The sequence below is a fragment of the Amaranthus tricolor genome, chromosome 16 (genome assembly GCF_026212465.1).
Source record: "Amaranthus tricolor cultivar Red isolate AtriRed21 chromosome 16, ASM2621246v1, whole genome shotgun sequence".
Classification (NCBI taxonomy): Eukaryota; Viridiplantae; Streptophyta; class Magnoliopsida; order Caryophyllales; family Amaranthaceae; genus Amaranthus; species Amaranthus tricolor.
The window spans coordinates 7,022,431-7,045,789 of NC_080062.1; the positions used below are offsets into that span (position 1 = coordinate 7,022,431).

Consider the following 23,359-nt stretch of genomic DNA (forward strand, 5'->3'; position numbering starts at 1 on the left):
TTAACCCAATTTCAAAATAAATTTAAAATAATACTAAAATCATTTTAAATCGATCCGAAACACCTCATCCGAAATTGACCCGATAATCCAAACAAACACCTCAACCTAAAACCAAACATATTATTTTTTTTTATAACTTACATTATCTGTTATAATATTAATTAATTAATATTTTTTAAATATATATTATTTTAGCTTGTTATATAGGGTCTTTGCTATAATTCTTCTTCTTTAGCTTGGGTGTTCCATCAAATTAAGGATTGTTTCTTTTTTCAACCCTTTAAAATAAGGAGTCTAAAACTCTCTCACTCCACCGTTTTTGCTTGTTGCTGACGTTTCTCCAAATTGCTCAACCCCATGGAATTGGAACTACCTTTAAATTCATCCTTTTCCCTTTTAATTCTTCCATAATCACTCAATTTCTGTTTCATCCTTAGGCCATTTCCGGTTTTGTCAGTTCAAGTGAGTTCTTTCTTTTTTATACTTTTCTGGGCATCCCCTTTTTTTGATGTTATTTCTTTTTATGATTACTGGGTCTGTCATTCTTTCTTTTATCTGATATGGGTTGTGATTATTTTTTGTAAATTTCTTGTTTTTGTTTGCTTAATTTGTTATCTTTGTAAAATGGGATCAAAGAATTTGTTACAAATTGTTCCCATCTTTAATTCTTACTTAATGTGATTGTAATTGGTATCTGATAGGTTGTGATGTCTTATATGAGTGTGATTATGAAGCTTAATCTTAGTTTTTACTGCATGAACTTTAGTATATTAGATTGCAAGGAGCTTATTCATGTAGAGATTTTCATTTAAGTGCTATGATTTGATATTATGGCATGTATATTGGGTTATTCTTTCATCCTTTTGTGATCTTGTAGTTGAAAAGTGCTTTGATTGGGTTGATTACTTTACATGGTATCAGAGTCTTTTTCGAATCTTATATTGTGTTCTTTGATCATGATTGTGATGATGTAATTGGGAATGTGTCCTGATATGGTATCAGAGGCTATTATTTCGAATTTTATCAACCTCTCATTATTTTAAGTGAAATATTTAGTGTCATGTATGTATATTACATCCTTCTAGCAGGCTCTTTAATGAGGGGCATGATAAAGATGTAACACAATCTAGGGTTACAACCATAAATGTAAGTTTTTGGCTGAGTTGATTTCTTGATAGGAAACATATCGTTTTTCATTTGATTGGTGCTCTATGATAAAAAATGAAAGTTTGTTTGGGAGAAATCTATAAATTGAGTGTGGTAGTTTACATAATTATACTAGCAATATATGTTACTTGGACTCGGGTACTGATGTTGGATGTTGGTACGTGTCCAAGTGTCGGATATGTTTAAATATTCAATTTTTTGCCTAAAATAAAGCGTTTGCCATACCAATGCTTGAGGATCAAGGATCGGACACTGGTATGTGAAGCAAAATGAAGAGCCCGACTAACATAGCTAGCAACTAGAAACTGTTAAACGACTGCTTCACTTTGATTCGAGTCTATTTTGATCGAATCACATACTCATGTCCGCAACAAAATATGGTTCAAGTGTTCAGCTTGACTATTTTATCAAATTATCCTGAGGATTTTAACCGAATTGAATAGTGTAAGAGTCTTATTGTATTTAAAGTTAAGTGAAGCATCCAAATTCCTAACAACAGAGGTTCTTAGTAGATTTTGGAGGTGAATTTGATGAGGCCTAGTCAGGATTTAAGGGTTGTGAGCTAGAAAAGTCATTACGGTCTCTATCAGTAATTTGTGCCACTCTTTTTGCTTATAGAAAGTAAATGATCTCGAATTAAAACATGCTATTATTCATGCCAAATTCCATGATAACCTTGCAACTTTATTTCTGTATCCCACGTGTAATTTTTTAGTCTTTTTTAGCAATGGAATAACAAAGTTCTCCGAGCATATGTTTATGTGAAAATTGTGTAAAATATGTTTTTGTCTTAGCTTGGTTTTACTTTTTATGATTAAACTTGGCCAGAGTACAAGGCAGTGAATGAATATTTCCGATTATTGATGTTTCCACTTTCCAGCAGATATGGCCGATCAAATTGAATCTAAACAACCAACTCCTTTTGAGTTTGTGATCTACGAAGGAGATGCTGATAATATGAGGACTGTTGTGGTGACACCTAATGAAGCTAGCCCGTGGATCGACCCCACATCAATGAAACTGAGGCATCGAATCGGAAGGGGTCTCTTTGGTGATGTTTGGTTGGCGACCCATCACAGGTCTGCTCAAGATTACGATGAATATCATGAAGTGGCCATAAAGATGCTGAACTTAATGAAGGAAGATAGTGTGAAGGCCTTTTTGGACAAGTTTGCTGATATGCTTCCAAAGTTTCGTGCAATGAAAGGTGTATGTTGGCTACACGGGATTTCAGTTATAGACGGGAAGGTAACAAAACATTTCAAATTTTAATGTTTGCAAGAGTTACTTTGTGTTTACGGGGAATTTCTTGTTGCGCTTATAACCTTCTTGTACTCAACAGATAAGCATTGTCATGAAATTCTACGAGGGATCAGTTGGGGACAAGATGGCTCGTTCTAGAAGCGGGAAACTCTCAGTACCTGATGTCTTGAGGTAATATTCTGTGAGTTGGTCATTGAATAATACCGATTTCTCTACGTTTCTTCATTCGTTTCATACATTTAAGGCATATTTTCTATCGCTGTATGCAAGGTTGTTAGGATCGAGATTCTACCTAGATTCGATGAGGGGGTAGGATCAAAATCGATGGAATCGGATTGTAAGATTGTATGATTCTAAAAGTATGCATTAATATGCTCTGGATAGCTGATTATCAATTATATTTATTATTTTTAAAGTTTAAGGTATAAATCAAAATTTATTTCACTTCACCTAGTTATAAATATAATACTTTTAATAATCATTTAAATTGCAAATCAAAAGAAACTTGAATTTTATTGTCATATTGTTATAATAAGTTTACATGTATTTATATATACGTGAAATCTTGATTATAAGATTTTGTTTACAATTGAGACTACCCTTGTAGGATCGGATTGTTGAATTGTAGGATCATAAAATTTTGTTATATCCTACCTCCTAAATTCTTGAGATATGTAGGATCGTAGGATCCTACCAACTTTAAGATTCTACCTTCGATCCGGATCGATTGCCTATTTTTTTGATCATAAGATCGTAAAATTGTAGATTAGGATTGAGATTCTAATAACCATGGTCGTATGTCATACACTTAGGTACGGAATCAATCTGGCTGAAGCAATATTGGAATTGCACTCCCTTGATATTATGGTCCTCAATCTCAAACCTTCAAACTTCCTTCTTGACGAGACTGATAAAGCAATATTAGGGGATTTCGGAGTTTCATATCTTCTTCTGGGACTGCCGTTGTCAAACTCTGATGCGTCGATCACCGTAGGTAGCCCGAACTACATGGCTCCTGAACAATGGGAGCCAGAGGTAAGAGGTCCAATATCATTTGAGAGTGATTCATGGGGTTATGGCTGCAGTATTTTGGAAATGTTGACTGGGGATCAACCTTGGTGTGGGAGATCAGTTCAGCAAATTTACCGCGCAGTAGTTCTTAATCGAGAGAAACCACAGATACCGAATGGTCTTCCTTATGAGATCGAGAACGTCCTTTCTGGCTGCTTTGAATTTGACTTCCGAAACCGTCCTCTAATGACTGACATCTTACAGGCACTCAAGAGGTTAATTCTCGTAGCCTTTTAATCTGAAAACTAAATGTTTTTCAAGATCATTAATCAAAGAATAATTTTGCAAATCACAGCCTTAAAGTTTAGCACTTTTGCGAATTACAACCTGAATATTTAATTTTTTGCGATTTACAGCCACCAAAGTGTCAAAGTTTGCAGGTTCAAGCCAAAACACACAATTCCGACCATTTCGGTGGTCAGAAGTTTAGATTAAGTGGTCGGAGTTCTGTGTTTTTGGCCTGAACCTGTAAGCTTTGATACTTTGGTGGTAGTGATTCGCAAAAAATAAATATTGAGGTTGTAATTCGCATATTATTCATAATCATTATTATTTCTTCTGGATATTTTGTGCTACTAATGCAAATGTGTCCTGAACTTTGTACCTTTCTTCACAATGAAATCAAGTTCACATCGCATTGCATTGCATCAGCCGCGTTGTAAAGGTTTGCTAAAAAAACGAACGAATATTGCCGCATTGTAAAGTTGTAAAAAAGTGTTTTGGGCCGTTTCGAGAAACATCTCATGCTTTTAGTTTTGGTTGATATTTGGCATTACGATAACCCCATCATTCTCATTACCGCATCATCATGTCATTATTGCATTTTTGCTCTATGCCTATCTTGCACAAAATCGGTGCATTCCGATTAAATGAAAGGCATGTTAACAATTAAAACGGAGAAAGAAAAGAGTGGTTTCTCCGACATTTGTAAAAAGAACTAAATTGTGAATGCTGAGACAACCTATGTCAATATGTTTGTAATTGTTCTGTCTTTTATAAGCCATTTCAACGTATTCTTTTGGGAATCTCACATATATTCTGATCGTGCAGCTCACACGATGCTATCGTGAATGAAGAGACAACTTTTGTTTTAAAGAGTAAATCAAACATTGGCAAGCCGAACCAGCATCATTACACGGAGTGGTTTCTTTCCAAAGATACTCTCCAGGAAGGCGACATAGTGCGGTCTAGAAAGGCAGCCAAGTCCTCTAAAATTGAGAACATGCTAATCCCAGAAGGGAAAGTTGTTGGCTTCGAAAGCGTCGATGGTAAAGATTACTCGGTCTTGGTGAAGGTCCATGGAATCCACGATCCATTGAGAGTTCGGACATCAACCCTTGAGCGTGTCACACATGGCTTTGCCGCTGGAGATTGGGTGCGCCTGCGAGAAGAGCAAAAACAGCATTCACCTGTCGGAATCCTTCATTCAATAACCCGTGATGGATCTACGGCTGTTGGGTTCATCGGGTTGGAAACACTATGGAAAGGCAACCATTCAGAGCTCCAAATGGCAAAGCCTTTTCACGTGGGCCAATTTGTGCAGCTTAAAGCCAATGTTTTTAATCCCCGATTCGATTGGCCTCGGAAGAGGGGATTATGGGCTACCGGAAAGATTAAACACATCCATCCTAATGGATGCCTTACGGTTTTCTTCCCGGGAAGATTACAGTTTGGTCAGAAACAAGAAGAGGTTTTTGCAGATCCTGCTGAAGTAGAAGTGGTCTCTTTCAATTCCTGTCCGGGGATTCTGAAAAAGTATCAACATCTCGAGGATATTCACTGGGCCGTAAGACCTCTTCTTATGGCTTTAGGTCTGTTTACCGCGATGAAAATGGGGCTTTTTGTGGGGAAAAAGATTACCAAACCAAAAATGAGAAGAGAGAAACACCAGGGCAGTGATCAGACTACTGATGGTGCTAGCAAATCACAACACGGATTCCCCGTTCTATGGCCTCAGTAACCTCTCGAGAAGGTACTTCTCGTTCTCGTAGGCCGTCTACCAAGCCGCAAGCTCTGTCCATATCCATTTTTATCTTCTAGCAGTTGAACATATCCAACCTAAAAAGTTCTTGTTACAAGTACTCTACTAACTGTATAGCTCCCTAAAATCATATGCTTGTGTATAAATCGTTAATCTAAACAATTTCTTCCGTTTATCTAGTAACATGTAAATATTGTTTTGTAGTCTGCTTTTTCCGCTTTAGATCTATTTTGAGCATATTATTCTACTAGCCGGTGTAGTGAAAGTTGGGAATTTGAAATCATCGACCAAGTCCAGTTTTCTACCTTCTAGATTTCAAAGTCGGATTAAGTTGAATTCGATTAGAAGGCCGGGTAAATATTGAGTCGTTTGGTCTGTTTTGAACACCTCTATGTACATGATTTAACTACCTATATCACATATGATAGATTAATAGTTAAGGAAAAAAAGGGGGTTTTCGAGAAAATTGTCGTTTTCTTTGGACTTGGACACACCGGGATTCTAACTAGTAGGAAGTGCAATCTGTATGAGCAAACGATTTCCGCACTCATTTCGCTCTTCTTTACTCCCGTTTCACTCATTTTGCCACATTTAGTACTTCATTAGAAATCGCAATGTAGTAAAATTAGCAAAGACACTAGAATATATCCGTTGCGACTTAGATTTTCATGACTTGTTAGTGGTTACATGTTGCAGTTTGTTGTAAAACCTTATAATTCTCTTTAAGCCCCCAGAAAGGCTCATGTGATCAGTTAAACCAGTACTAATACTGGGTATAAAATACTTCCAAAGTTCCAATAGAAAAGTTGAACTCGAAAAAACTCGAGCATGCAATGCCACGAAACTTCTAATCGACTTTTCTAACAAATAACTGAGTGGCTATGCATATAAACACGAAATACCAAGCAGAACAACTAAATAACGACTAAGTCGCAGCACCGGTAGCACCAGCTTCCTGAACCAACCTTTCCGTTAAAGCTGAAAGACGAGCAACTTCAGATTTAATCTCCGTTAAGCAATCGTTACTTTCAACCATATTCGAATCTGACTCAAAACCATTTTGGACGAAGACCTTTGCTTCATCTGCACATCGCTTCGGGCTAAACCCGTTTTGTTTAAAGACGTCAATTTCAAGATCAGCATCGATACTCAAGCTAGCCTTATTAAGGAGCTCTCTACTCATTTCCGCCAGTTTATGTAACGCACTGGTCGCAGCTTCGACCTCAAGCTGAGCAGCTTCAATTTGAAGCTTCTCAATAGCCAAGTCGTCCAAGTTCTTCAGTCCAACACTTTCTTGCGCCAAAACGGAGAGTTTCTTCAAATCATCAGCATTTCTAACCCTTTCCTCTTTTAACTCTTTCACCTCTAGATCTTTTTCTTCTAATCTCCGAAGAACCATCTCTAACTCCTCATGCTTGATTACGAGTTGTCGCTGTGCCGCCAGAAGCTCCATCTCTTTTCCCCGGAGATTCCCTCTCGTTAACTCAAGTTCATCCTCCAGCTGTTTCATCTGCCACTTAAAATCCTCGGCAGATTTCCCAAACGATGGTGATGGGAACTCACCCAATTCATTCGAGGCATCGAGACTGTCCTCCTTGGAGGAGATTACCAACTCCTTGGTGAGATCGACAATTCTTCCGACAACAGATTCAGCTTCATAAGCCATCAGTCTTGCATCGTCTAGGTCGTGCTGCATCACCTCAGCGTGATCGTCTTTTTCTTTTAGCATGCCATTAGCAACCGTTAGCTGATCTTCTTTCTTCTTTAGGATCATTTTTAATTCTGCTACCACCGTGTTCACTTCCTTTAACCTCGTTTTAGCAGCGCGTAGTTCTATATCTCTTTCTTGCAGAATGATCTCGCGGGACTTTTGTTCAGATATTAAGTGCTGAATTTCCAGTTTTGCTTCCACCAAATCCTTCTCCTTAACCTCCAAAAGTTTATTCGTTTCTTCAAATTCACTAGTCTTCGTATTTAGCTCCTCTCGGAGAGAAGACAGTTCGGCAATCGCTTGTTGCAAAAAACGTTTTTTGTTATTCAACTCCTCTTGTAGATCCTGCAATAGATTCCGCTTCAACGACAGGTCCAGCTCGAATTCCTTATTCCGAGCCTCCGCAACTCTAAGCTTTGCTCTTTCACTTTCCACTTCTACTTGGGCATTTTTCAGGCTATTCATGTAAGTTACAATAGTTTCCTTTTGCTCTTCAAGTTCGAGCATTTGTTTCTCGAGCACCATCTCTTGCTCCTCCATTTTCTTTCTTGACGTGAACAACGATTTCTGCGATGATACCAACTCGGATCTCACATCACTAAGAAGTCTTTTGACCCTCCGAAAATCTTGCATAGTCTCCTTACTCTCTCCTATGCGTTTCGATAAATCTGCCCCGAGTTTTTTGAGTTCTTCCTGAGCTAGCAACCACTCCGTTGTCTGCTTCTCCAACTTCGTCTCTGCAGCTTTTAAATTTTCCGATTCAAGCTGTTGAGTAAATAACATTTCTTCAATCTCTTGCTGCTTTGCCCGTAGTGCTGTTCGCAGTTCTCGAAGTTCAATATCTTGCTTTTCCACGACGTCATTGGCTTCGTCTAAGAGCTGAGATTTGGCTATTAACTGAGCTTCAGTCTTGGCAGCTTCTTCGCGCTTCCGTATCAATTCGCGCTTCATTCTCTCCATTTCTTCTTCTTTCAACATCAACGACGATTCTGCGGTGGCGATCTCCTGATCTCTATCTTTCAGTCGCATTTTCAGATCTTTGATGTGCCGTGCCTGAGAAACTAACTTCAAATTAGCTTGCCTTAATTCCTCCTCCAACTTTTCCTGCTTGGAACAAGCGACTGCAACCTCCTTCTCTCGACACTCTAACTCTTCCCTTGCCCGTTTCAGTTCAGCATGCTCCAACGCCACCCTTCTTTCCGCTTCTTCGACGTCCTCCTCTTTCGTCCTCAAGGCTTCTAATACAGCCTCAAGGTCAGACTCTAAATTTTCAAGGTTAAAACCCGAGTTAGCATTTTGAAAAAAATCAGAACTACTGTTCATGTGTTCTTCCAGTTTTTGGGTTTGTGAAAAGAGCCGCTCAAGGAGAACCCGTGCAGGTTCAGGTGCCCCATTAGTGTTGATGCTGGATTTCCTATCTCCCACGACTGAATTGATCTCATGAAAAGCACAGCACTTTACTGGTGTCACAAAAGATAATATCTTATGCCTATCATGGACTCCGGTAGAGCAGAACTGCAAGGATGCAAAAACGTAAAATTGTGAGGATCAGGCATGAGCTTCACTGAAATATTGGATGAACATGAGTAATTACACAAATGTCTTAATGTTATATCAGCAAAATACAATAATCATACAGTAATCACTAAGAAGACTTTACAGCAATCCTATTAACGTTCAGAATATTACTCGGACTCTTCATTTTGCTTTATGTACCCGTTTCCGATCCTTGATACTTGGACATTGGTATGGCACTTAGACACTTTATTTTAGGCGTAAAAATGAATATCAACACGTATCCGACACTTGGACATGTACTAGTATCCGACATCAGTACTCGAGTCCAAGTAACATAGTGTTCAAGATATGTTGTCTTGTGAAAACTAATCGTTGTTCGTTCCATCGTTATAACACTGGACAGTTTTTTTGCGTTACAAAGCAACATCCAATAAGAAAACTAGAAAATGTTTGACCATTTGACAAACCATCAATAAATATGTGTTATACATTGGATATCACACTTTCTTGGTTGGTGAAATCAGCTCTTTTGCAGAGAGGCGAGGTTGGAGAGTAATTGAGTTTTAGACTCTTTTTGGTCATGGCTACTTTCATGACATACGTTGGTGGAAGAAGTTTGGCCGAAAGATTGGTATAACAAAGTTGAGCCAAACCTTGGGCTTGTTTGTTGGTAAAAATATCATTTCATGACTTAATAGTACAAGAAACAAGGGTGGATTGATTTGTTTGGGTTACTCTTTGGCGCACAAGAAAAGAATATTGCTTAGGACAGCTGTTAGGAAGATGCCTTGGAACAAAAGGAGGACCAAAGGAGCCACGTGGAAGCAAGCAAAGGAAGACAGTTTGGGGCTGCAGCAGCAAGCGGTCGAACGATCAGACCAGATCAGTGTTTTCTTCAAGTCTTTTTATGGCTGTTGTATTGAGTTCCTTGCCCAAATTTCGCCGATTTAAAGTATTGCATTCCCTCCCTTTGTAAAAAGTAAGCCAGCTATGTATAAAGCTCGAGCCCCCATAGTCAATACCCTTTCTTACCAATGTATCCATTACTTGTTCCTCAGACACATTTATCTCCAAGATGAAATTCCTTCATGTACGCTTTGAGGTTTCAAACTATCTTATCCTTTAAACGCATGAATACAATATACTAGCCTAAGATGGAGGATGTAGCCAACATTTGATTAACCTATTTAAACTTGGTGTCTTTGTCTTGCATTTATTTTCATGTTTAAGTTCATTTTATTGCTTGCAAATGGTCATGTTCATTGGTGCACCTTAGAGCGATATACAACCGTTCTTGGACCTTCGGCTCACTGCTTCCCCTCCCGACTACCCTAACAAAGGTACCAGTGACTTAAGATCTAATCACGTCTACATTACTATCCTTAAGGTTCTCTATATATTCAAAACAAAACAAAACTGTGTAAGTCAGACAGCCCAAAAGTATCAAATTGTTTAAAGGAATCGTAAATAGAATCATTGAGCCTTTCTGGGTTTTTTATTAGATTTGCAATATACTAATCTTCATTGAACATCTGGAATATGTGTTCACAGGAACAAAACAACGCTAATCAAAGATTCAAGGCAATAATAGGCTAATAGCACAACAAGAAAATGCCTATACCAGCATATATTGCCTCATGATACAGAAGCATTTAATTTGCAACTTTTTTCACCTCAAACCTTGACTCTTCATTCAACCAAAAGCCAATACCCTTGAAAATATTGCAAGGTCACATCAATTACCATAGTTCAATGCAACAGCCACCAATTTCTACTAAACCCAGATCATTCAATACCTCAATTTCACCTCCCATCAATGAATAAACTATCTCACAACACTTATACCAAAATTAGCAAATTAACCATTACTTACAATACCAAAACAATATCAAAGTACAATAATGAAAAATAGAATCCCCATAATCCATTAAATCTCAAGTCCAATGAAGCGCAAAACCCTAATAAAATCATCAACAAAGTACAGTAGTAAAAAATGAAATTCCCCATAATCCATTAAAAACGGCAATTAATCCAGAATCTAGAGTCCAATGAAGAATAAAAACCTTATTAAATCATCAACAAATTACAATAAAAAAAAAAAAAACAATATAGTAACAAACAGAAAGAATATAGTATACCTTAAGATAATGGTGACGACAAGCAGGTGTGATATGAGGTTGAAATGTAGCAGAAAACCCCATAAGTGAGTTCCTGAGCACATAAGTGCGAATTTCAATGAAAAAAGGCGACTTTATTCATCTCGTAAAAGCTAATCACCGCCTTTATACAGAAAAGGTGGCAATTTTTCAGAAACTGGGATAGAAATATAGAATCGAAGAAAACAAAAAAATTGGACAGAATCTTTCTGTTGAAGCCAAGTAGAAAATCAGATGCAAAAAAAGAAAACAAAGAAAGGCGCACTTCTGCATTTGCATTAAAGTTAACGCCGAGTCTAATGAATGGTATTTGTTCCGTTCCAAATTATTTACACGTTTAGATTATTAATCTTAATTTGTAATTAATTTTTAATATATATACTTTTTAGTTAAAATATAGTCGAATGAAATTTTGTTTGATTCGTCTCAATATAAAGATTAATAACATTTAATTTTTATAATTTTTTATTATATATAATTTGACATATTTAGGATTGAATTAGTACATTTAACTGCGTTAAAAAGCAAATGTTCCGAGTAACATTATAACACCCCATCATTTTTATGACGTCATTAATTATTATTATAATAACTTTTGGAGATTTTATAATTATATTAAATTATTTTTGAGTTAGTTTTAACAAATTTCTTTCATATACAATTTAAATATTAATATATTTTTATTAAAAATAGATTTGCGATCACTAAACTATAAAGGTTCGAATTAAAATTATTTTTTTATTAAAAATTTGTGAGCATAAAGGTAGGCTTCTTAATTGGATTTTGCTAGAAGATTCACCCTAATATAAGATGAGTTAGGGTTTAAGTGAGAGCTCTCATTTTCCTCATAAATAAAGAAACCCACGTGTTCCCTCTCAACCCATCTCCCTCACCGCTTTGTGACTCCAAACCGCCGCCAGCAGGGTTTCTCCCCCTCCACGCGTGACACCCACCACCAGTACACCAGCCGCGGCAGCCTTGAACTCCACCCTCCACCCTCCACCCTCCACCCTCCACAGCAGCAGCCGGTTACAGACGCCCCCAAACAGCAGTAGCAGCCGCATTTTGCACCTCCCATCAGCAGCTAGCGGCTGCCTGCACCACCACCAAGGCCCACCGCAGTGCCTTGTCCCACCTGTGTCACCACCACCACGCTAAACACTTGTCCTCTCACCCTTCTTCTCTCATTTCCCCATTATAAGCCATACTCTACTTCCTCTAATTAATTGATTTCTTGTTTTAATTGGAATTTACCAAGTTAATGTGTTTTGGGTTGATTGTATTAATTTTATTTAATCTTATTAATGAGTAATAGTAAAGGTATCATCTTTGAACATAAAATGGTTGGGGTTTGATTTATTACTAGTAGTGGGTGTGTTGTATGCTACTTTTGGTGGTGTGGTGATTAATTAAGTAACCTTATAAGTTGTTTTAAGACTTGGTTGATTATTGTTATGATAATTACTAATGATTTTGATTATAGTTGACTATAGTTATGGTTTTGGTTGTTAATTGGGAGTAATAGTTGCTAATTATTGTAATTTGATGGTTGTGAATTACAAGCACTCTTGATAGGTCGTCATTGAAGTTATAATTGCATAATTTTAATAAAGCCATGAACATAATGTCAACTTATCGTCGAGGGTTGCTAAAGTTACTTGTTATGATGTTGGATTATAGTTCTTTCTAACCTTAGAGAATGTAAATGGTATTGCGATGTGATAACTTTAAGATTTGTCATTATCATCATCTTAGCACTATATTAACATCGTAAGATTCAAGTGTGATTTGTTATTTTTTAGGTAACGTGAATCAATATAACTCAAATATGGTTGGTGTAAAGGAACGATTTACATAATCCTTTTATTCTTAAATTGATGGAAAGACTTGTGTTGTTGTTGAGTTAATGATCATGACTTGTATTGAATGAGTTGTGTGCGTGCTAGAGTAATCAAAAACTCATGTTGAATGGGTGATAATGGTTACTTTGGTACTTAGTTGGTATCACTAGTTAAGGGGACTTATTAGTTTTATTCCTAATTATATAGGTGCCCATTTCATAAGAGGAAGGTAGAACTTTAGATGGGTGACTTTTGTGACTTTTGGTCGTGCAGTGACGCTTATAGGTACGTACACGCAGTAACGAACCCTTATATGCAATTCTCTTTAAGACATTATTGTTTATTGTAATAAAATGCATTGCATCGAAACTATAAGATACTAGTGAGTACACTTTATATGAAGAGCTATCGATTATGAAATCCTTGCGCCTAGACTAATTTAGAGAATGTGAGTGTTAGTAGAAGGCGGGGACCATTCCCTTATCTATTTAAGAATTGGATTGTGTCTTACTTTGAGTTAGAATGACTCCTTTATAAGTGGATTTCATATTTCATTTGAGTTGTTTAGTGGGTTTTGGCATTTTGCTATCCTAGGGCACTCATTGATAGTAGAAAGCAGGAGTTATTCCCATTTGATTAAGCATTAGATTACAAATTAGTTGGCGTGACTCAATTGGATTATATCCGATTGATTTAGTAGTCCCCTAGATTAGATCCGACGGGATCACCGTATGGGGGGTGCCTGGTGGCCGATACCTCTCCTTGACCGAGGTGTTACCCCAGTGTGTTTTATTTTTCCGAAGGTAGGACCCGAGAGGGTCAGCTAGAGGGGGTATGAGCTCATACTTTGCCATGGGCGCCAGGTGGCCGATAACGCCCTTGGCCGTGTCACTATGCCATGAAGTAGAGAAAGATCCACTGATAGAAAGTTATCCAATGATAGAAATTTTACACATTGATAAAACGTTTACTCATTGATAGAACGTTCACTCATTGATAGAAAATTTATTCATTGATAGAATAGTTTATGCTAGTGACAAGCGCGCCTAAGTTAAGTTACCTCAAGAGAGTTACCAATCCCAAGGTTAGACTATGACCACACGTACTTTAGGATAGAAAAGCTCTCTAAGGTCATGTGTTTGGTAGTCTATTATAATTCCTTGGTTGAGTTGATACTACGCATGTTTTACAAGAGTTTATGTTTCGAGAAGTGGAGTGTGAAGACCTGCATTCTACCTAAGAACACATGGTTTCGATTGGAAAGGACGTAATGAGATTAAGAAGTATAGGTGGAAAAGAAACGGTGGCTATTTGTACTTGTGTCTTATGAAATCATCTTATGTTGTTATATAACCTAATGTTATCTAGTAGGTTGGCTTTATTATATTTGATGTTAGATACTGACGTGTACGTGTTTGTGTTTATATTTGTTGTTTGATGACTTTCTATGGTTGTCCTGCTATGATACATTGGCTTTTGGTCTAATGTTGAGCAGCAGAAGGATCATAGACAGGCATAGCAGGTATTGGAGCTTCTTTTGCATTGCATTGCATTGGGGGAGAGTAATGAGGGCGAAGCATAATCTATGTCATACCATTAACCTTTGACTTTGTAAAGGCAATGATGCCTTAGATTAGTTTAATGTTTTATTGTGTTGATTTTTCTACCACATGTTCGATGGTTGCAGAGATGCTGCCGAAATTTCCATTCACCTTTTTAAAGTCAATCTTTAACGTTTATCTAAATTCTTTTCCTTTTCTTTTTATGTAACACCCAAATTTCCTCCCGTTCTTCACGATTTTGGTTTTGTTTAAGGGGTTGGAAATTCAGGGGTGTTACAAACATAGAACGAAGGACGTCCTCTGTTTTCTTTTCGAGAAAGTCTTAGTAAATAACAGTTATTTGTGAGGTTAATAAATCACCTTTATGTGGCAGGATGTGATTGGGTGAGAGTTTTGCTGTTTTAATTTATCTTTTTTGATTTTGTTTATTTTAATATTATTCTTTTTGTCTTTTGTGGTGATTTACAAATCACGGTTATTGATTAGGAATTTTTGTTTCTTTTCCTAATGAACTAATACTAACCTTAAATCGTAATAATATCTCTCTAATTGTGCACAATTTAAAATTATAAAAACTAGATAATATAAACCTATGTTGAGACAAATCAAACAAGATATCATTTGATTATGTTTTAACTTATAGATTAAGCATAAAATGCAAATTAACAGTAAATGATGAATAATGTCCAAAAATCAAATAGGACGTTTGAAAAGAAATAGAGAGTAGTATTTTATTTAGGAAAAATTGTCTCAGATAATCTCACCTATTACCCACCTGCAGACTGCAGTGAATAATCTCTATTATTGATTATTTCTATATGAATCTATTAGTCGTTACACTCATTTTTTCTTCCTTCTTATGCTTTTTCATTGGTCTAACTATACTCCTCTTTGATAGTAGATACCTACAATAATATTATTTTGTGGCAAGGGGTGTTGTTAGCAAAAATATATAAAAGTTTGGTTATTTACAAATAATCAATATTTGGGGATTATTCACATTAGATGGGCAATAGATGAGATGAACAATTTTTTCATTTTATGTAACGTTATACTTACTCATATTCATCTTAATAGTCTCATTTGAGTTTCGATATTGTTCATCAATCATTTTTAAGTTGTATTTTATTATTAATTTATAAGTTATAATATAGTCAAATGATGTCTTCTTTGATTCATTATAATGCAAAGATCATTAATATCAACTTTTTACAATTTTTATTATACATAATTGTATTAATGATAGAATTATTACATTGGCAAAATATGCCTAGTCAAATCAATTAAAAACAACTTAATTTTGTTATTTCTAAAAAAATTTGTTGTTAAAAGCAATTAAAAAGAATTATTTGTTATTATTAACAAAAAGTTGACATTAATAATTTAATATTTTAAATTTTTGTTACGATAGTCTCACATTTGCATTATTTTCTAATAATCTTTGTTGCCCGTAGCACATCTTATGACTTGATGACTTGCTACGAGTCTTTTTACTTATGAAAAAGAAAATAAGTAAATAAATAAATAATACACCTTTTTCACGCCTCTTCCACCACCTTAGCCCTTACACCAATCTAGTGCCACGAGGCCCACCACTGTTAGTCACCCCGGCTTTCCAACCCCAACTCTTAACATTTTTGTGTACTTTGTTTTATATTTTATATTTTCTTTTTTTTTTAAGTAAAAATGACCTGAAGTAGCAGGTTATTTTGTGATAGGGTATGCTACGAGCAAACTTATCTTACAGCTTAAGTTATTAGGTAATATTCGAAAAGTGTAATTATTCACGGTGGACAGGTGAAAAATTAAATTATTATGTTAAATTTTTCTAGTATTAATAAGTATACTATTACATATATTCGACCTAAATGTAAGCCTTTAAATAATATTGGGATAATAACTCTTGTCGTTGTCTTACTGAGAATTGTGATACAAGGCGGTTGTAAACCTATTAGAGTATCAGACTATCATCTCACCAACATGATCATTTTAATCACCAAAAGTTATAAATGAATAAATGAATTATTATAATATTATTATCATTATTATTATCATTATTATTATTACTATTATTATTATTATTATTATTTGGGAAATTCTACTTGGTAATCTTGAGGTATTGAGTTTTTCACGTGGTAATTAAAGTTTTTTAAAAATTCACATGGTAACTATGATACCCCGGATTTAACTTGAAAAATAATTGATAGACTACTCATATTAACAAGGTGCATCTTCTTTTCATGGGAGTCCATTTGCTAAGAACTGCACAATTAAACGTGCTTGATGGGGAGCAATCTTAGGATGGGTGATCTCCTGGGAAGTTTTCTCGGGCGCACACGAATGAGGTCAAAGTGCGCTGAAAAGACTTGTGTTGGTCTGTGGAGCCAGTCTCCAGTCTCCATGAGTAGTCATCGGCTGTCCGACGGGCCGAGGTGTTACAAATGGTATCAGAGCAACCCTGCGACCATGGCTGATTGTGTGTTCAGTACACCTAGCAGGGGAAAAGATCCTAAAGCTACGGTCTAACGAGGACGTTGTATTCCTAAGTGGGGGTGAGTGTGATACCCTGAATTAAGCTTTAAAAATGATTGATAGACTACTCATCCCATTTGCTAAGAACCCCACAGTTAAGCGTGCTTTGAGGGGGAGCAATCTTAGGATGGGTGACCTCCTGAAAAGTTTTCCTAGGTGCGCAGAGTGAGGCCAAAGTGCGTTTGAAAGACTTGCGTTTGTTTGTGGGGCCGGTTTACAATCTTCATGGGTAGACGCCGGCGGTCCGTTGGGCTGAGGTGTTACAGTAACCCTGAGGTTTACCCAATTCATCCTCTATGACCTTTTTACCCAAAAAAGTTTAGAAACGTTAGTTTAGTAAGAATAACGATTGTTGTACGCCTATTTAACCCTTTTACCAAATCCCATTGCATTAGAAGCTTATATTTACCCTAAAACATAAACCCTAACTTTCTCATCTTTTTCCCAAATCACATTTTAGGGTTTATGTTTTAGGGAAATATGAACTTTTGATGCAATGGGATTTAGTAAAGAGGTTAAATACGCGTATAATAAATGTTATCATTACTAAATTTACGTTTCCAAACGTTTTTTGAGTTAAAGGGTCATGAAGGATGAATTGGGTAAACCTCGGGGCCACCGCGTAGATTTTTAAAAAACTTTGATTACCGCATGGAAAACCCAATACCTCAGGGTTACCACGTGAAATTTCCATTATTATTATTATTATTATTATTATTATTATTATTATTAAGGATTGGATAAATAAAAAAAGATATGTGTATTAATTACGAATATATATATATATATATATATATATATATATATATATATATATATATATATATTTACATATGAAATTAACACAAAAATATTGAATATATTTAGTGATGTTTAATTTGACGATAAATTTATAATTTAATGTAATTTTAGAAGTATAACTACTAGGATTATGTATGCCCTCAAGTATAATACGAGAGATAAAAGTTGTTTAATTAGATACTTAAAAAAAAATGAAATAGGCAAATGAAAAGAAAAGACGTGAATGGGATAAATAAAGAGAATATATTTGCTAACACATAGAATATGGAAAAACTAGAGTTATCTAGTAAACTAAATGATGACATTGACATGATTCCAATGTAACAGTACTATTTGTATTTTATTGGCTTTTGACATGGCGATTAAAAAATAAGTATATAGAGTTAAAATAGTTAGACATTTAAATAGAAAACATAAAAAAGAATATAAAAAGTTAAAATAGTGAAATAGTACTGAAAAATTAAAATTTTATAAATTAAATATATTTGACTAAAATAAAAAATATGACAATTAAATTGAGACAGGAGTGTGACAAAGATATGGATTGTGGATGGAGTTGAACATAGAATTTGGTGGTGGAGGCTGCTTCAACAAATTGTTGTTCCAAGTTCCCACCACAAAATCTCAAATCTCAACGTGTTGTTTTCTATGACAAAATTATTTTGTTGATTTCGATCTTAATGAGATAGGACACAGGACACCATCTTTTAGTCTTAATCTATTAGTTAGTACATTTCACATTATCATCTAGTGTTTTGAATATATATATATATATATATATATATATATATATATATATATATATATATATATATATATATATATATGATTAAATAATAAGGATGTTAAAATGAGAAGGATAAAAAAAATTTTGTTTAGTCATTATATTTTAAGATTGTAATTAATTATTTTAAACTTGTTAGTTATCAAGTTAAAGTTGTTCGTTCTAATGTTACAATTAATAACTTTATATATAACTTATCACTTTAAGATTATAATTGATCTTTTTAATGTCATAATTGATTTATTTAAGGATATATACTTGAAATTAATCACTTTAAAATTAATAATGATCACTTTTAGATCAAAGTTAATAGCTTTAAAGGGTTGTTTGGATTGAGAGTAAACATTTAAAGGATAAAAAAAAGTCAAACTATTATAACAAGGTAATTAGAGATTCAATGAAGTTATCAAAATAATTATGATAAAGGTAGAATAAGAGTAAATTAAAAATGATGAATAAAAAAAGAGGTTGATTTCCTTAATTTGGAGGTTAAGAGATTACCCCATCCTCCCTTGGAATAAATTTGTACCCCAAAATAAGGGAACTAATTGATATAGTCTCTATTTTTCATTACCTTCTAATTAATTCTTTTACTCTCCAACAATAAAATTCCTTTAATCATTTATCTAACAAACTTTATCTTCCTAGTTTGACTTTTATTTACCCCCTTAAATATTTATTCTCAATCCAAACGACCCCTAAAAGGTTATAATTGATCTATTTAAGATTATATACTTTACGTTGAAATTGATCACTCTAAGTCTAAGGTTAAAATTGATCGCATTTAAGACAAAATTGATCGCAATCGCAGCCACAAAAAACAATAAAAAAACCACCAAAATGAAAATGGATCAGCGCGTATGTGATTAGTTTTACTAAGAGTCTTTCTTGATACACTAATTCTTAAAATGAGATGGTCTCACGGTGAGACCATCCTTATTGGACTGGCCCAATATTATTTTTTGTCTTAAAATTATCACTTATAACGTTAAAGTAATCACTTATAATTTTAATGTAATCACTTTTTGTAGTCTTAGAGTGATTACTCATAATCTTAAAACAATTACTTATGATCTTAAAATAGTCAATTGAAGAAATGGACTATTATATAGACCCGTCTCATGGTAAGACGCTCTCATACAAAAATAAGTTCTTGATATATTGTTGTGAAAATGGGCTGTAAATATTTTAATGGGCTGGGTTATCGCCAGATAGTTGGAGTAATGTTTACTCTTCTCTGAACACGTAAACATTAATATGAGCCCAAGATAGAGGGAACTGACTTTTTCTGTTGATGATTGTTGATTCATTCATAATAATTGGGGAGACCTGCTACTCCCTTGACCCAACCTGTTAAGGTGGTCTAGGCCCATCATCTAGTCAAAGTATTAGAATTTCACAAATTCTTGTGAGAGACCATCTTTAATTAGGCCGGCCTATTATATATTTTGTAAAATATTGTAAGTAGGCATTAATAATAATATAAGTAGACATTTAAGATATTAAAAGTAGACATTAAGCATATAGAACATAAGCATTAAGGATAATGTAAGTAGGCATTAAGAATACGGTAAGTAGGCATTAATTTTTAATGAGTTGGGCTTAAGATATGTCTCTCAAAGAGACGGTCTCTCAAAAGTTAGAATTTTTTTAAAAATTATGTTGAATTGCCTTAAGAGCTACTCTTGTGAGAAAATGTCTCTCGGTAAAACAAACTCAAAACAAGAAGTTCATATGTTAATAAATAATAATTGCATCAGTTGGACTATTCAATTCATGCATAGAGAACTAACTCACGGTGAGGCCGTCTCATACACGAATTTGTGAATTTTTATATGAAACGGTTACACTGTGAGATATTCTTCATACGTGAGGCTTAATAGCCCAACTACTATAATTATTAACATATAGACTCCTTGTTTTATGATCCTCTCACCGATAAATGGTCTCTCATAAGTGTAGTTCATTAAGGACGTGGGAACACTACAAAAAAACAACAACTTTCCGACTGCCCAAAATAGTCAGAAATCAGCCGGTATAGCTATACCGACTGATTTTTGACTATTTTGGGATAGTCGGTTCAAAATGGTCGGAATTTCATTTTAGTAGAAAAACAGTCAGAATTTTCGACTAACCATGGTTAGTTGGAAATTCCGACTAACAAGCTAGTTAGAAAATAGTAAGAAATTTCCGACTAATTTCCCACTAATAATTAGTCGGAAAATACTATTTCAGAATTTATCCGAAAATGACAAGAAAAAGTTTTTTAAAAATGTCCTACCACATTTCTGACCAACCTTTGGTCGAAAAAAAAATAAAAAATTGGCTGAATGAATATGCCACGTCATACCCACGTGGAACCCACATCACGCCCGAAAATGACAAGAAAAAGTTTTTTAAAAATGTCCTACCACATTTCTGACCAACCTTTGGTCGGAAAAAAAAATAAAAAATTGGCTGAATGAATATGCCACGTCATACCCACGTGGAACACATCACGCCCACGTGTCAACCATTACGCACCCACATGGCACCAAACAACTCAACAATTAGCTTACACACAAATGTCTTCGGGAAGAATTGAATCCAAAACCTCATAGAAATAACATCCACACTCTAACTAATAGGCCATTTGTTGATAAATGATATTCTAAGCTATGTTATTGAACGTATAACATAATTAACACTCCTACTACTTAATTATAATTATTATTATATTTTTTTTTGCGGAATAGATTTTTGTATTAGCCAATCAAAGAAACGGGATACAAGGAAACAGAGACCCTTAGGTTTCCAACTTCTCTCCCCATGATTGCATCAGTGTGAACACAGAGCCCACCTTTTAGGAAGGGTTTCAAAGTTTCACTCTTTATGTGCAAAGCAGGTAAGCGGGAAACCTCAAAAAGCTACACACAAAGGCAAAGCCAGTAACAAGGCTATCTATGTCAGGAGAACGTGCCAAACTTGACAAGACAAAAACAAAAGAGTAAAAAATAACCTGGCCTATATACACCTTAAAAATAAGACAAAGTGGTCGCGACCTAAGACAACAACAATCATGAAACAAGTTCTGGACTTAAGAGCTGCAGACGTATCCGAGACAACAAAACCACCAAAAGAGAAACTAAATCTGTAGGTGAGCTTCACGCTGAATTAGATCTCAGGTACGCTAGGAATTTGAGTCTGGTCTCCGAGGCGTCTTTGACGTTGTTTACCACCTGTTTAACCATTGGTACTTTGTGGCTCCACATGGCTTCATTTTTGGCGCTCCATATTGCATAAATGAGGTTGCAAAGAGTGGCCTCAAATTGCTTCCTTTTGTGGCACCCGAGTTGGTTCCTCTTGAGGGTATCTTCCAGAGTCTCAATTTTGTTGTTGGTCTCATACCACTCCTTTAAATAAGCTACACACTTTTGACTAAAGGGGCATTGGAAGAAGAGATGGTTTACTGTTTCACTCTCCAATTCGCAGATCGGGCAAGTGCGGAATCGACGACATCAACAAGCTTCAGACGATGTTTTGTTTTCAGTCGGTTGTTGAATGTCAACCAGGCTATGAACCTGCTTCTAGGGATGGTTATCCTATTCCAGACTATATGGTTCCACCCGACTCTATTACCTCCTCCCCTGATGTCGTTGTAAACTTTTGTAAACTCGTATTAGTGCATTATTATTACTTTATTAGTTATTTAGTCGTATTAGTGCATTATTAGTTGTATTAGTGTTTACTCAAAAAAAGGTCGTATAATTAGTGTAGTACTTATATATTATCAGTATGTAATTAGTCGTAGTAGTTGTATTAGTGTAAATTGTCGTTGTTATTATTATTATTATTATTATTATTATTATTATTATTATTATTATTAGCCGTTTTAGTGTATCATTAATATAATATTAGTTGTATAGTATATTATTACTCGTATTAGTTGTCTAATTTATTATTATTATTATTATTATTATTATTATTATTAGTGTATCATTAGCATAATTATAGTTGTATAAGTATATTACTACTCGTATTAGTAGATTATTTGTACTTTATTAGTTATTTAGCCGTATTAGTTGTATTAGTTATTATTAGTCGTATTAGTGCATTATTAGTACTTTATTAGTTATTTAGTCGTATTACTCGTATTAGTTATTATTAGTCGTATTTGTATATTATTATTATTATTATTATTATTATTATTATTATTATTATTATTATTAATATTATTATTATCGTATTGGTGCATTATTAATCGTATTAGTATATCATTAGTATAATATTAGTTATATTAGTATACTATTAGTCAAATTAGTGTACTATTAGTATATAATTAGTCGTATTAGTGTATTGTGAATAGTATAAATATGATTAGTCGTCTTAGTATTAGTATTTCGTATTAGTGTAGTATTAGTATTATTATTAGTTATATAAGTATATTACTACTCATATTAGTGCATTTTAGTAATTTAATAGTTTTTTAGTTGTATTAGTTAATAATAATAATAATAATAATAATAATAATAATAATAATAATAATAATAATAATAATAATAATAATAATAATAATATTATTATTATTATTATTATTATTATTATTATTATTATTATTATTATTAGCATATTATTAAATGTAGTATGTATTAGTTGTAATTAGTCGTCTTAGTGTAGTGTTAGTATCTAATTAGTCGTATTAGTGTAGTATTAGCTAGTCGTATTAGTGTATTGTTAGTAGTATTAGTATGTAATTATTCGTATTAATCAAATTAGTCGTATTATTATTATTATTATTATTGTTATTATTGTTGTTATTATTATTATTATTATTATTATTATTATTATTATTATTATTAGTAGTAGTAGTATTAGTATTAGTATATAAGTAGTTGTATTACTTGATTATTATTATTATTATTATTATTATTATTATTATTATTATTATTATTATTATTAGCATATTATTATATGTAGTATTAGTCGTAACTAT

At 34.3% G+C, this 23,359-nt stretch overlaps 2 protein-coding genes across 3 annotated transcripts; one reads left to right on the forward strand and one right to left on the reverse strand.

Moving 5' to 3' along the window:
- Positions 1 to 237: 237 nt before the first annotated feature.
- On the forward strand, positions 238 to 5,685 carry LOC130802417 (E3 ubiquitin-protein ligase KEG). Of its 2 annotated transcripts, none has more exons than XM_057666429.1 (5): positions 238 to 462; positions 2,048 to 2,415; positions 2,510 to 2,601; positions 3,243 to 3,716; positions 4,552 to 5,685. In XM_057666429.1, exons 2-5 carry the CDS (start codon positions 2,053 to 2,055, stop codon positions 5,459 to 5,461), a joined length of 1,839 nt encoding a protein of 612 aa, XP_057522412.1. In that variant the 5' UTR covers positions 238 to 462; positions 2,048 to 2,052; the 3' UTR covers positions 5,462 to 5,685. The 2 variants fall into 2 exon arrangements, with proteins under 2 accessions (XP_057522412.1, XP_057522411.1); XM_057666428.1 differs by having other exon boundaries at positions 2,051 to 2,415.
- Positions 5,686 to 6,198: 513 nt separating this feature from the next.
- LOC130802416 (uncharacterized) lies at positions 6,199 to 11,179 on the reverse strand. Its single transcript, XM_057666427.1, has 2 exons — positions 10,850 to 11,179; positions 6,199 to 8,708 (listed from the first exon to the last, which is right to left on the reverse strand). Exons 1-2 carry the CDS (start codon positions 10,910 to 10,912, stop codon positions 6,408 to 6,410), a joined length of 2,364 nt encoding a protein of 787 aa, XP_057522410.1. The 5' UTR covers positions 10,913 to 11,179; the 3' UTR covers positions 6,199 to 6,407.
- Positions 11,180 to 23,359: the final 12,180 nt, after the last annotated feature.